At 31.0% G+C, this 14,760-nt stretch overlaps 2 protein-coding genes across 4 annotated transcripts; both read right to left on the bottom strand.

Annotated features, from left to right (window-relative positions):
* Positions 1-4,036: 4,036 nt before the first annotated feature.
* Positions 4,037-6,929, bottom strand: MSBP (membrane steroid binding protein). The gene is made up of 3 exons (XM_034332909.2): positions 6,360-6,929; positions 5,777-5,923; positions 4,037-5,701 (listed from the first exon to the last, which is right to left on the bottom strand). Exons 1-3 carry the CDS (start codon positions 6,691-6,693, stop codon positions 5,535-5,537), a joined length of 648 nt encoding a protein of 215 aa, XP_034188800.1. The 5' UTR covers positions 6,694-6,929; the 3' UTR covers positions 4,037-5,534.
* Positions 6,930-7,495: 566 nt separating this feature from the next.
* Oseg6 (intraflagellar transport protein Oseg6) lies at positions 7,496-13,942 on the bottom strand. 3 transcript variants are annotated; one of them, XM_076692467.1, is made up of 20 exons: positions 13,851-13,942; positions 13,444-13,745; positions 12,960-13,339; positions 12,669-12,879; positions 12,473-12,585; positions 11,990-12,407; positions 11,690-11,923; positions 11,481-11,606; positions 11,108-11,405; positions 10,848-11,046; positions 10,696-10,793; positions 10,328-10,610; positions 10,025-10,253; positions 9,714-9,966; positions 9,170-9,630; positions 9,013-9,109; positions 8,746-8,952; positions 8,384-8,670; positions 8,225-8,301; positions 7,496-8,162 (listed from the first exon to the last, which is right to left on the bottom strand). In XM_076692467.1, the coding sequence occupies exons 2-20, from the start codon at positions 13,456-13,458 to the stop codon at positions 8,036-8,038; spliced, it is 4,113 nt and encodes a 1,370-aa protein (XP_076548582.1). In that variant the 5' UTR covers positions 13,459-13,745; positions 13,851-13,942; the 3' UTR covers positions 7,496-8,035. The 3 variants fall into 3 exon arrangements, with proteins under 3 accessions (XP_076548582.1, XP_034188822.1, XP_034188820.1); XM_034332931.2 differs by lacking the exon at positions 13,851-13,942 and having other exon boundaries at positions 13,444-13,843; XM_034332929.2 differs by lacking the exons at positions 13,444-13,745; positions 13,851-13,942 and having other exon boundaries at positions 12,960-13,372.
* Between the last annotated feature and the right edge of the window lie 818 nt (positions 13,943-14,760).

The raw sequence follows: 14,760 nt of genomic DNA, 5'->3' as shown, positions 1-14,760 counted from the left end.
TGCGACACAGGGCGCGCGAACGATCACCGCGAACGCGGGTCGCTTTCCCCACACATTCGAGGCAATCACGGACGCCAGGAGGCGAAGACGATCAGATGAGTCGGCTCCGGGGCGGCCACCGCGCGCCACAGAAATTCGCTCGGGAAAAGCGATCGCGAGAGTTCCGCACCGCACGAGTATCGGCTAACGTAAAATGGCGGCTGCTGTTGACGAGAGTTTTTCTACGCTTGTCAGAAAATGTCCGACTGGCTCCGTATGGTTACCGTGACGTTAGACCTAATATCTGATTGGTCCGATTCATCACGTGACCAAACTACTACCTGCGATTGGTCCAACTGCTGCGAGGCCACGAACGCTATGGTTACGTTCACGCCGCCGGTCCAACAGCCACGGAAACTTCGTTTATGCCTTTGCCACCATTTGATAATGGCCGGTTTTGCATGGTGGTTGTAAGGTACTTCCAACTGGATTTCTAATTATTACGATAATATATTTACATCAAAGTTCAACAGTATCATTTCTACGTTTTCAATAATGAACTGTATTATTCTTTGTTTCAGTGGTGTTTGTAACTTATCATACTTGAAAAGGTCCTAGCCTAATTGTTTCCTGTTGCCGGAAAACATTGCATCAGTGGTTCACACAATTTGTTATTTTGCATTTTGAACATAAATATATCGAAATTTTTGTGCACCCTATTATCTTATATAGGTATAAGTTTAAATTTTGCTTGATTTTATCTTCATCTTAGATATAAAAACTTCATAGTGTGTTATAAATAAAACATTTTTTAAACATAAATCATATTAATATCTCGTATTAAAATTCTCTTATAATTTCAATTGTGTTCAATTATAGTAACGTGTTTCATTCAAATAATATATAAAAATTTGTTACTTGTTTAATAATATTAGTCTTGTTGATAAATCAGACGTATAAAATTATTTTTATTACAAAAAATTATATTAGTAATCTTTTTTATACCAAACAAAAGTTATTCAATTATTTAAAATTTATTGAAACTAATAAAATAGTTTTAATACTACTTAGAACCACCAACAAATTATTTTTGTATACATATTTTAATTGGTTATTGATTTATGTTCAGAAATTATGTATATAAATTCTATTTCTCCATTTAATTGAAATATTAAAATACGTTGCTTGTGGTAGATTCAAAATTAATGTTAGTTTCATTCAAGTTCATCTTTTCTGAATGAAGATCAAGTAGGCGGTAGTACTTGAGCGTTGAGAAAAATGAAAAAATATGTTTGCTAATACGTTTACAAAGTCAAGAGAGTCAAGGGGATGTTATTACAAGATGGCCAGAGATTTCTCGATCGACAGGTTAAAAGGAAGAATGCATAAGTATAAGGTGGGGAGAATGCGTTGCGCAGAACATCCTCTCCGAGAAAGAGAATCTCACTCGAGGGATAGGTGCGAACGGCACGCGACCCGCCGCACGCATATATTGTGCGTGAACTTGCTTCCATCTCCCTTTTCTTTCTTTCTTTCTTCTTTGCTCTTTACTTTTCTCTTTCGGTCATACGTTTGTCGTGCGCGCGCGCGCGCGCGCTTACACGATAGTGTCAGATACAGAAAATTGTGTAAAGAAAGAGGTGAAACGTGAGAAGAGAGGGAGTATTGGAAATGGGACGGGAACTGGATGACGGCGTGGCAGCAGCCACCTAGCCACCCATCTCACTGACAGCGGCTCTTTGTAGAGCGTTGCTAGTCGTTTGCTTCGCGTAATTTTCTTTCACTACAGATTTTATTCTTTCACCGATCTATCAGTTATATTGGAACACGTAAAATGAATGTTTTTTAATAGGAATTTTCACAATATTCAGTATTCGTTAATAGTTTTAACGTTTAAATCTGCAACGTGTATTCAGAGATTTATCATTAACGTTTCAATGTTGCGAATATCTTCTTGATTTGCCAATCTTTCTTTGTAAATATATTGCTTGTTTTCGAATTAAACACGATCGTGAATGATTTCTTCGTAAGATTGTTGGATGCAAATAAAATATAATGAAATTATCATAAAGACAGACAGAAATCATGAAAATCTGTTGATAGTCTTTATCCAAGTATTACGTAACTATTCACTAAATAAACAATATGCTTTAAAACGTTTAACAGTGTTACGCCACCAAGATTTTTCACTTTTGATTTATCGTTTGAATATATTCAATTAATTAATTTTTCGTTATATCTTTTCATTATACTTCGTATTCCGAGAGATCAATCGGCAACTATAAGATACTTTATCCCTTGAAACTACGTTTTAATTATATATTTCTACGACCGAATGGTAATAAAAATATCAACGAACGGTGCATTGACCGATTCTAATACTAGCCCCTGCAATAATGAATTAAAAATATATTTAAAAAGGAAGTCCGAGATTAATTGACATTATAGTACTGCATTTCGATTATTACAAACGGAATGGATTATTTTCACGCAAGCTTTCTGTTACTGATATCACTGCCGTTGTCTACCATGATAACGGACACAGTTTTCCTAATCTTTACGATATGATTCGATATGGTCCCATTTTATATTATTTACAATAATTAAAAACTTGTTTCGTTATCCATTTGTTCTAAAGGAAAAGAAAGTGCATGTTTTACCATAAAATAACTCGTGAAAATATTTTAATTATCCAATGTCAATTTATTGATTGTGTATTCGGATAATAAAGCAATTGTAATGGATTAAAGAAGCAAGGACATGTCTTAAATTACCATACTTTTTTTAATACAGTATAATCTCATAACATTATTGAAAAGTATATGTGTTCGAAAAAAGAGAAGTAGAAATTTTACTGGCGGTTCAAAGTAACTTTATAATAACCATGAGTTAAAGAAGCAAGGTCAATTATGTTCAAAACATTTTAACGTCATTCGTTCCAAAAAGAGTACTAACCACTTTAGATAAGTGTCTAGCGGGCTAACGATCGTAAATCAAAGATGACACCAGCCCTGCTCGAATATCCGTTTCGCGGATGTAATAAAAGTACCTTTTTTCTTTGATATATATACGAAAACGTCTTTTAAAAAGTATACATGTTACTTAAACTTTCATTTGATCGTACGTACTGAACGGAAGCGGGCCGATTTAATAAACAAGGAAATAGTTTTAAAACCACCACTGAAGGTTTTATGAAAATGGTAAATTGTAAATTTTGTATTTCGGATATAATACGCGAATTTGTTAAAAATAAAATATAAAGAATATTTTAGGAATAAGCGTAACTATTAAAATTCAGAAAAAATTATAAGATTCGACATGTTATTTTATATCAGCTTAGAACTTATTTTGATTAATTATTATTCCATTTTACGCTTATAATTTAAAATGTACTTATAATCATGCGATTATTAATATTAAGCGCATAATTTAACAATGCTGCAGATAATTTTTTCAATAAATTAAACACAAACAAAAAGATTTATTTGAAAGGAACGGTATTTTAATTCAAAGAAAAATCAGTATCATTTCTGGTATATCTAATAAGAGTACCCAAACCTCGCTCTTTTATAATAACAGAAAGTACATTTTGATAACAATACACAACATTTCTTATAAATAATCTTACACAAAGTTGCTATTAATTGATGTTTGTAGCTATCAACACACCATCATAGAAATTTGTTAACACTCTATCTAACATAAAAGATATAACAATGTTTCTGACAAACTATTCTGAAACAATGGGATTAAAATTCTTTGCTGTTAATCAATAAATCAAATATATGTAATATATATAGAAAAGTAGAACATACTACATAACTGTGTTTGTATAAAATAAACTTGGTCAGATGTTTTATTCAAATTTTACTCTGAGTAAAATCTTTTCATACGAATTATAGATAATAAATATATAAAAAAATATGCACCGATTTTATTATTTAGAAGGTGGAATATTATAATAAAATTACAATGCAAATATTTGCAGAAAACTCAGTCTCTTATTATATGCTGATTGTATCAGTGAAAAAGATTGAGTGGATATGATCTTTGTTGCAAAAAAAATGCAGTTTTCTCAATAATACCGCTTTCTACAGTTCAGATTTTGATAAACTATTATCATACATAAATGCAAAGTTTTGAAACAGTTTATAAAATTTTGTTTAGTAGGAATGATGTAGAATCAACTCGGCTTAAATAAACTGAAAATATTTCAGTATAACATCATTCATAAGTGAATTTTTGTAAATTGACATGTAAATTTTTGTACAAATTACAATATTTTTTGCTTTCTACAATAATTTATAGATCAATGAAAACCGTAGTAAAATTTGTTTGCAGTTAAAGCAGTCTAACTCCATTAAATCGTATGTAGTATTTTTTGCATTAACAACGTTTTTATTATAAATAAATGTTATTATCTTTAACAGCACAGTTTAAAAAAACGCATTTTTGAAAAATTCAAACTTGTCTTTTAGCTCAACGTTAACTATAAATATTGGTTTATTATAAAAATCGTACTAATTAAATTATTAGATAAAATAAGATTAATTACACGAATAATTAAGATATTTAGAGAATCCTTGCATTCTAATGTTATACAGTATATGTGTATGTACCTAAGTGGATGTAAGTTTGTTACTTTCTCTTAGTTTAAAAAGTAAAGAACGAGTAGCTTTACAAACAATGTTCCGTAAGTAAATATTAATTACTTTTAAAAAGTTGCCATCTCTAAACAATAACAATTTGCATGGTGTATTAAAATTTATAGCAAGTTTTACAGAACATACCTTCACTTCTATTCGTATAAAAAAGACTAGTAAATATTTATCACTTTTGATAAATTTTTAACTCGGAATTTTAATGTAACCTGCTGTTAAGAAACTTACACACTCACGTATCATTTTAGATAAGTCTGATTTTTCGTTCACGTTTTTCTAAACCGAACCTAGTTTAATATAAAGTGAAGTTATATGCTGAAAGTTATCGCGTTATAACAAAGCACACTGTTTTTAGCTTTAGAAATGCTATATACTTTTTGTAGTACAAATATGCACGATACCGCATTAATTTAATATTAAACTTCAAATGCATGTCAAATATAACACTGTTTTGTTAATTTTTTACAGATATCAAATACATATATGTAACAAATGCTACGCGACAGAACAAAGACAATAGTACAAACAAAGTTTCTCAATAATGGAATATAGTTCAAATGTTATCTGTCTTATGCCTAGCGCCAGTTTTAATGATCTGTAAGAAATCTTTTGTACATATATAAAAACATTATACTATATGAGCATCCTTATTGACTGGAAAATTGGATACTCAAAAAAAGTCTTTGCATGTAACATTAGTTTTGAATCTTTATATGCTTTTAACTTGATCAAAAGATACCACTTTACTCTTTATTTCATTATGATGTAGTAAAATATTTAGATGAATGTCCACGAATACATTCATGAGCCACAAATTTTAAGAGTTTTTTTTAATGATGGTATGTGCGCAATAACTTTTTGAAACTGTTTGGTATTTGGTGTACAATCAAGTGGTCAATCGTTCTTTGACTTTGTATCAATTCCCTGATCAGATTTGGTTCCACTTTCTTGCTGTTCAGCTTTTGATTCAGTCTCTTGTTGACTACCCTCGTCTTCTTCGTCAGAATAATTTGTAGGTGCTTCACCAGGTTTAAGTAATTTTCCCACATAATCATATTTTTCTAAACGAAGGAAAGATATTAATACTGATAAAATTCTAAAAATGTTTTGTTTAATATTTTTCAACAAATAACCACCTTTAAACTGTTCTTCCCATTCTTTAACAGAATTCATTTGGGCTGTGTCCAAATCACTTAAATCATCATACTCATCTTTTGTTTCCAGTATAAATGTTGCTAAGCCTCTACTAGCATCACGACCACTAAATGCTGCATAGGTACCACCTGTAACAAAATTAATTAAAAATGTATATGATATAATTTTATATTATGAAACTATGATATTAACAATTATAATGAGATATTTAAATATTTTTTTTTGTTTTTCATAATAATCTACCACAGTTTAACATAGGCTATCTAGTAAATCCGTATGTTTGAATTGAATACTGCAGATTGACCTCAGTAGTTAACAAAATGTTAAATTCATCAATATGGTATGATATCATAACTTTAACAAATTATTATCATCATCTGGTGATGTTTCCAAATGTTTTTTTTTTTCATATAGATCAAAGTTTACGATAACCAATAAAAATGTAAATTACTCGTAAATTAAATACAAATATTAAGAGTTTTACGACGAAGCAATAGTAATACGACGACGAAGCAGTTAAATGATCGCACAAAATAGATCATTCAGAAGACGTTTAATCCTTACCAGGGCCATAAAATTTGGCACCCCGTGTACAATCGTAAACGCTGCCATTAACTGCAATTAATATTCGTCCATCTGGTCCTGTACCATCATACTTTTTCAATTCTTCAACAGTAAAATCACGTCGCAATTTGGGGAGCTTCTTTACTTCTTCTACAGGTTCTTCCACCTTCGTTTTGCTTTTAACGATTTTGTAGACCAGCAACGCAATTACAGCTACTAAAATAAGATTAACTGGACTCCTTACAATTTCACCTATGAAACTTGAAAGCAATTGTTGGCTTTCTTGCCCGACAGAAGTCGAGGTGGAACCCGGCGAGTCATTCTTCTCCGCCATTTTGACCACCAGCTCTCAATTGACGAAAAAATACGATGACTTTGCTTACTTACTATCGATTAATTTGTTTTAAACATTCACTGAATGTTTCAGAAGAATTTCAAAGCAAACCCTCAAAATTGCGAATTAGTATCTTCTAAATATACCCCTTAGAAACGAGTCGCGTGCAACCTCAACCGCGTACTACTGACATACCGGCGCTGGCTACTCTTGCACCTACACTGCTGATTACATATATTTGCATTGACATACACTACCCCACTACTAAACCGTATGGAGATAACCGAATAAATTTTTATTCATTGCTATAAATACGATAGAAATAGTGAAAAAGCACTAATTTTGATGCTCTTTGCTTAGAACCTGTAACAATAACTAAACATTAAAAAAATCCCGCATTGAAATCGCATTTGATAAACTTTATTATCATCGTTCGTCATTATTATTGAAATAAAAATTGATTATCAACGTCTCAACATCGATAGTGATATCAGTTATTAAAATTCCTATGGAATTTTTAATATACTGCTTGCAAATCAAAATTGTAAATTTAGCACATGCGTGTAAAGGGCGTCGCGTTAAGATTTGAATTTAAAATTAGTTTTACATGTATTTGGAATTGTTTTAATTATTTTATATATAAACAACGTTGAGAATAAAGTAATGTATTTTGAACTTTCTTAGTTTAAATAACGCAACTCTAATTTGTTATAATACTTTAATATACAAGTAAAATCATTAAAGTTCTCCAATTATAAGACATTTAATTAAATTAATATAATTGAATTGATTGTATATAAAATTGTGGCAAGATTTTATTAAAGTTGACTACTGTAAAATATAACGATTCGTTTCATTTGTTAAGAATCGAATGTTACATGAAATTTTCACCGTGTCATTATTGTAATTCCAATTTTTCAAAGTCATGCCATGCTGTCATGTTTCTTGTACGTGTTTTTCATACGTTCGTGTGCATGAATGTTGATAAGATGGGCTTTAACTGAGGTGTATCTGGTTAGGTGTCGCTTTTGCTTCATATTATGATTAAAAAGTATAATGTATAAAATGGAATAATAGTAGGACAGTTAAGTTAATTAAAATTGAGACTAGTTTACTGAAGGCAATATCTACACATTGTTGATGTTTCTATTCACTAGCATTACCTAATTTAAGTATAACATTCATAAATAGTTTACGAAATAATGTGATAAACTACTTGTACTTGATTATGTTGTACTGATATCAGACGGCGCCACTTCATAAAAAAAGTTTAACATTTACTTATATTGAGTAAAATTTGAACTAAAATAGAAAAATAAAAAGAAAAAGGTAATTAATTCAGTTAAACTTTCGTTGAAGATTTTTCTTCCTGAAGATCAAGATATGGACGGATATTAAGATTGGATGGAATCATGTTAACATCTACCTTCTCTGAACACATTGGACAAGTTTGTTCAGATTCGACGATCCTAAGGAAATGAGAAATTAAAATTGTATATATATTACACTTAAAATAATGCAATTTGTATACCTTAAAAGTTCACTTCTTATAGCAGGAAAATCACATTGTGGACAGGCGGTAAAATCGTCTTCTACGATATGTCGTCCCTAAAAATCATCATACGCGATTGAAGAACACGTGTCCAATTTTAAAATATATATATATATAAAAATACTATTAAAAACTAACTGTAGCTATACAAAAAGGTATCGTATTTTTGCACTTATCACAGGTAACTTCTGTTTCTGGAAGTTTACTTTTACAGTAAGGACACGGAGTCAATGGTTCATCTTCGGCTTCATTATCTTTTGATTTCGGTGGTTTCCGTACAATTGCTTCAATTTTTTTACTGTACTTAGCGTCAATTTGATTTCGATATTCTGGACGCATTAACATAGCAGCAAAATTGAACGCAGCATATTTTAATCCAGCTCGTTGACATTCAATTACAGTAGACGTTAAGATTGGAACGATGTCTGAAATATGTTAATTAAAATTTTTTAATAATTTCTATCATATTACTGTAAAATATTCAATTCTGTTTTACTAACGCGATGGAAATTTTGATATATTATTAGCCACTCTTATTAGCATCCGAGCACCTCGTAGATGATCACTCTTTTTTACGTGAAGTCTAACGAGAATATACGAATGCAAGAGCCTTAAATTATTTTGCATTTCTGAAGGTATATTAATTTTGTTCCTTTTTAATTCTTGATACATGCTAAACAAAACGTCGTGCGCATTTCTATAATTTCCTGTAAAACAATTTATTATATGTATAATAATGTACTAGATAAATATCACATAAAACATACCATTAACTTGTTCTTCATTTGCAATTATAATTGCTGTTTTCGCAGCTTCTTTGTACTGTTTTCTAGCCATGTACAATCGAAACAAGTATTTTGGATCCTATAAATATATCAATATATATAAATTATTATATATCACCGCTATACGATTGAGTATTACCTTCGGTAATCCATCTCCACCTAGTAAAAAGTCTATTAGCTGATTTGCTAATTTATCATCTTTTGAAGAAGCAACTGTATCAATGGCTAAACTGAGAACTTCATTCTCATCTGTTATTAACTGTGCAGCTTTCAATAAATGCCTTAATGCCCTCTGATATTCCTTAGCATGAAAATAATATTTTCCCGCTAAAAGATTATTCTTTTGGGTCTCGAAATACATCGCGAGACTTTTGAAATCTTCTTTTCGTTCATTGCTATCGTCGATTGTATTTATCAGAATTTCTCCATACAATTCCATCTTCCCGTGTTGATTAGCTAATTGGAACGCTTCATCATGACAATTCGATAAAATCAAAAATTTAATCGCTGAATTATAGTCATTCATTTTTTGGAAATATTTTGCAACCATTTTAGCTCCTTCTATACTTTTAGTTTGCTGTACCACTTCAACGCTTCGTGCTATAAATAAAACCATAAATTAATTATTTGAGCGTTAAATATAATTAATTATACTATGTATATTTTAATAACAATTAAACAACCAGGATTGTTTAGATGTTCCAAATTAATCCTAATTATGTTTTCATAATCCTTTGCAGTCTCATATGCTTTTGCTGCCTCATCATATTTGCCTTCCGCTTCTTTGGCTTTCGCATACTGTACATTAATCTTAGCGGATGATATTTGTGGCAAAAGTTGCCCGACTTTTTGCCAGTTCTTTAGTTTTATATACGCGGACGCTGCTTTATCAAAATATTCAGCTTTCTCGTACAGTAATGCAGCTTCATTAAATTGCTATAAAAATGAAAGAGTTAGTAAAGTTACAAGATTTGAAGTACATAATTACACGTACTTTCATTAACTCCAATATTTCTGCACATTCTTTTCGTAGTTGCCTTGAACTTTCATTATCCATAGCTATGCTCACACCTCTTCTGCTGTCACCGCATCTAATTGACATTCTTGCAACTCCAGCAAGACATAAATTTCGATGATGCGGATTATGTGTAGTTGTGTTAGGTGAATTATTTGAAATTACTAATCCTCGTTCATAATTTGACAAAGCTTTCGGATAATTGCCCCTAAAGAAACAAAATTTACTTTTTTATTATATACCATTTAAATAATTTATATAAGTTTCACGTTCACTTCTTACGTGAATTCAAGCTGTTGAGCATATTCTCTAGCAATATAAGGAATTTCATCAGCTTTCAACTTTTGTGCCAAATTTAATGCTTGCTCCCACTGCATTAAATCCCTTCTTAAATATAATGCTTCTACTGGTTCTGATGATTGTAAAAAAAATTTTTCTGCTTGGTTGTATTCACCAAGTAAGACACATGCGTGGCCACATAATAATGATAATTCATCTATATTTTGCATGTTTTGTAATGCCCATACCATTGAAGCATCTTCAAGATATCGATATACACGAATTGCTGCAGTTGAAAATAATTATTTATATAAAATCCATATATTTTTTGTTGTGTTAATAATGGTATTATACTACATATATAGATATACCGAATTTGATGTTCAAGTTTGCAATTGCACTTTCTCCTAGCATCACCCACGATTCTTTTTGATTAATTTTTTCACAAGTATTCCATGCTTGCTGAAATCTGAAATATAACAAATGTGTAATTTATATTCATCAAATTAAATGAATAAAATACCTTCTACACAGAATTTGTGTTTCTAAAATTTTTTCCATTTTTTTGGGTTCCACGATGTTTCCTATATCTTCGTGAGAAGACAGTGTAATTTGAACTAACTTATTGCTTGATGAACTTAGCGTTAGTTCTCCAGAGTACATTAACAATGGTAATGTATCAGACGGTAGTTTCATAGTGTCTATTTTTATCATTTTTGTACCTATTTCAAAATATATTTTTTATATATTTGCCTTAATTACAATATATTATATTTAACTTACCTTCAATAAAATATTTTACAAATATGTACATAGTAATGGAACTCTTATTGTACGCAGCGAATATATTACGCTCCAAAATATTTTGATCCCAAATTATGCCTTGAATACAGTCTGGACAATCGGGAATTTGTAAAATAGTTTCTTGCATAGGATTATATAGATAAGCGTCAAGTTTACTATCTATAAAACATAATTGCGTTCCATTCGCATCTAAGTAGATTTCCGATATACTATTATTATGTACGTATTCCAAACACTGATTAAAAACTTCTAGGCAAAAGAAAATTATGTGACCCATCTGGACATACAGTAACACAAATTAGTTTTTCCCATAAATGCTTAGATGTTTAGACGTACGTAAAAAATAACTTACATCACTACCGTAAACTAAGAAATCGGTACTAAGAGCATGGCACGTTATTCTAAAATCTGAAGAACTTAAATCTGGAAATATCTTTGTATCTTTCCCTTCCTTTGTTAGTTGCTGATCTATTTTAATCTACAACAATAACACGTTAATACATATTCGATCTAGTAATATTGATTGGGCGAAATTTGTACTCATTGAAATATACTTGTTACCGAGTGCAACTGTAATTTTCCATCAAACAAAACAGACACATAAGTTTCATTTAATCGTATGCTATCGATTGTTGCCAAGTAATCTCTTTCAAAGTGTACCGCATTATTATAATGAGTTCCAGATACGTCCCAAAACAGTGCTCTGTTATTTAGACCTACTGCTGCATGCATGGGACCTATTGCTAATACCGACGGTTCTATTATAGTGTTAATTATTATTGGTTCTGGTTTCTCCTGAAAAGTAATCCTTTTAATATTTATATATAGAGTTGTAAAGCTATAGTTTTCTGTTATACATACTTTATCTAAAGTATAAAGATAAACTGCTACTTCTGTTAAACTAGTGAGTAATGCAATTCTATTTCCACAAACACTAACTAGTTTTGGAATTTGTATCAAATATACTAAAACACTGCCACTGTATGTAACAGCTGCTACCATTGTTCCATCTGTTGACCATTCTACTTTACTGATTCCAGTTTCACCACTTATTGTAATTAATTTTTCAGTCTCTTCTAAACTTTGTAGATTATGTATCTTTATAGTATTATCCCCGCATGTAGCAACTTTTCCCATTACTTCGCTTATTGCTAAATCAGTTAATGAATCTTTGTGATTTTTAATTTGAAACAACTCTTGGCCAACTTCTTTAATATGTGTTGAAATTGCAGTAAAATATCCAGTTTCAAAACCAACTAAAATATACCCATCTCCATACCTAAAATAACATTTTTTTTTTTGTAGAATATTGCATCAAAGTTACATAATAGTGGATAATCTTACCATTTGTAAGTAACAATTGGACCATAACGTTTTTGAAAAGCTAGTTCAATAGGATTTTCTGGATCCAAAACATTATACAAGAACAAAGTAGTCTTACTGATAATAAGAGATACCTAGTAAATAGGAAGAAATTAATATTTCATGTAAAGAAATGCAACTTCATTTTGTATATCAGCATCAAGTAAAAGAAGCATACAGTATTTTCACCCCCAATTCTGTGGTCCATTTTCATTTCATTAAACTGAATGTCAGAAGCATCACCTTGAAGTGGTATTTCACGGCGAGTATCTCCATCACTAGTGCTAATAGTTAAAACTTTGTCTTCGCTGACTAAGGCAAGAAGACCTTCATAAGACCAAGTACCACAAATTATCTTCTTTTTATGCTTTCCCAAAATTGGTATTCGTCTATATGTGAATCAATGAATTAATACAGGTTTATTCAGAATAATATATAAAAGTGCTACATGTCAAAAGGTATATCATACTTAGCATTAATGTGGTCATAAAGTACTAAATTTCCTTTCTGTGTTCCTACTGCTAACAAGCAAGTTCTTTTTGCCCACATCATACATGTTAACCCATCTCTTACACCAGCATCTATTTGTGATTTCTTTCCAGTTGTTGCATCCCATAATGTGATAGTAGAAGAATTTTGTGATGTGATAGCTAATAAATCTCCATCAGAATCCCATCCAAAACCAGCACATAAACCACCAATTTGAATACGTTCTTTTAAGTCACCTTGTCTGTCAAAAATAGCAACTGAGGAATCATATCCAGTAGTTGCTAAATGAGTACTGTTCCCAGGACGCCATGAAATAAAAACAGTACCAGGACCATGAGGTTGATACAGCTGATAAAGAACCTGTGCCAAGAGATTCAACAGATAAATGTTCATGTAAGCAAAGTAGGAGTTGGAATAGACAAGATAAAGAGGTTGAATTGCTTATAATATACTTATTAACATACCTTTTCTGACGACATTTTTTGAAAAGAATTTTTTTAACAACAGAATAGAAAAGGCTGACAGCCTAATCACATATAGAAATATTATAAGGTAGCATAGTTATAGCATTGATTTACTAGCTTACATTTTTTACCCATAACATTATATCACTTTGACTCGCCATGTTGTTTATATCTTACAAGCGCTCGATCAATTTTACATTGTTTTCGACATTGTTGCTATGGATTAGCGATAATTGGTATGATAGATATAGGACTGTAGTCAGCTCATAGTGTTTTATTAACTGCATCTATGTTACTTTCATCTGAAATGTTATTTTCGAGCTTAAAAAACAAATAGTTGTTAAAAAATTTAAATAAAAATAGGGGTACATGTGTGTTAAGTATCTACTATGGGGTTAGAGGCTTACCGCTACTGGAGGATCGATCAATAAGTCAGCAAGTAACTTTCATTGCTTTTTAGTAGATAGCTTTAATGTTCACCTAGTTTTGATTCCATATTTTAGAAATCATCGTTTAGAATTAGCACAAGATCAAGAAATTATTAAAATAATGTTTGACAAACTTGTATTTTAAAAAAACCGCCATAAATTAAAATTTTTAAATTTCGACCGTAGCGCTATCTATACGAAAACAGCGCAAACTACTCGATGAGTTACCGACCGATTTTCTTGAACGGGGAACACTTGCGCCATCTATCGGGAAGTCTCGGAAACTAGTCGGTAAGTAGTTTCCACGGTTTCCTGATAGATGGCGCAAGTGTTCCCTTATATTATCGGTAACTCGTTGAATAGTTTGCGCCATTTTTGTATAGATGGCGCTACGGCCGAAAAGTAGGAATACACCCTCCTGCCTCTTTGACGGGCAAAGACATTCCAAGGCGTTTCAGCGGCTAATTCACAGGGTGGAATTCCCGTCAACAATTATTCGTAAGTAAAAGCGATTAAAAAAGTGAAAAGATAACTGATTTATTGAAACAAATATGCATGTACTTACTATGTTTCTGCATACAATTTCCTTTGCGCGTAAAATGAATAAAACTATTTTTTATACTTTTATGCAACAGAATTTTAAACAAAAGTTTTAATATACAATTATATAAAAATGTTTTTAAACAACAAAAGTATCCTAACTTAATTACACCATTCGCTAATATGTAACAGCTTAAAATTACTTTCTACTATGCTGTGTAAAATTATTTATTTATATAGATGATGAACAAATAAATTTACGTTTCCTATGTATACACCATCATTAATTGATAAATTAGTAGGTTTATTTGACGATCTTTAAAATTGATAAATAAATGAACAGAAAATC

Source organism: Osmia lignaria, chromosome 15, assembly GCF_051020975.1.
Source record: "Osmia lignaria lignaria isolate PbOS001 chromosome 15, iyOsmLign1, whole genome shotgun sequence".
In the NCBI taxonomy this organism is placed as follows: Eukaryota; Metazoa; Arthropoda; class Insecta; order Hymenoptera; family Megachilidae; genus Osmia; species Osmia lignaria.
Note: the sequence above shows the minus strand (reverse complement) of the source record. Positions and strands in the feature narration are given on the sequence as shown.

Coding starts and splice junctions, on each gene's coding strand:
- Oseg6 (XM_034332929.2), bottom strand. CDS start 13,372: ATGAACATTTATCTGTTGAATCTCTTGGCACAGGTTCTTTATCAGCTG. Junction 11,924..11,989: donor ATCTTTATACTTTAGATAAA/GTATGTATAACA, acceptor ATTACTTTTCAG/GAGAAACCAGAACCAATAAT. Junction 10,794..10,847: donor ACACAAATTCTGTGTAGAAG/GTATTTTATTCA, acceptor GTTATATTTCAG/ATTTCAGCAAGCATGGAATA.
- MSBP (XM_034332909.2), bottom strand. CDS start 6,693: ATGGCGGAGAAGAATGACTCGCCGGGTTCCACCTCGACTTCTGTCGGG. Junction 5,924..6,359: donor TGCCAAATTTTATGGCCCTG/GTAAGGATTAAA, acceptor ATTTTGTTACAG/GTGGTACCTATGCAGCATTT. Junction 5,702..5,776: donor ATGGGAAGAACAGTTTAAAG/GTGGTTATTTGT, acceptor TCCTTCGTTTAG/AAAAATATGATTATGTGGGA.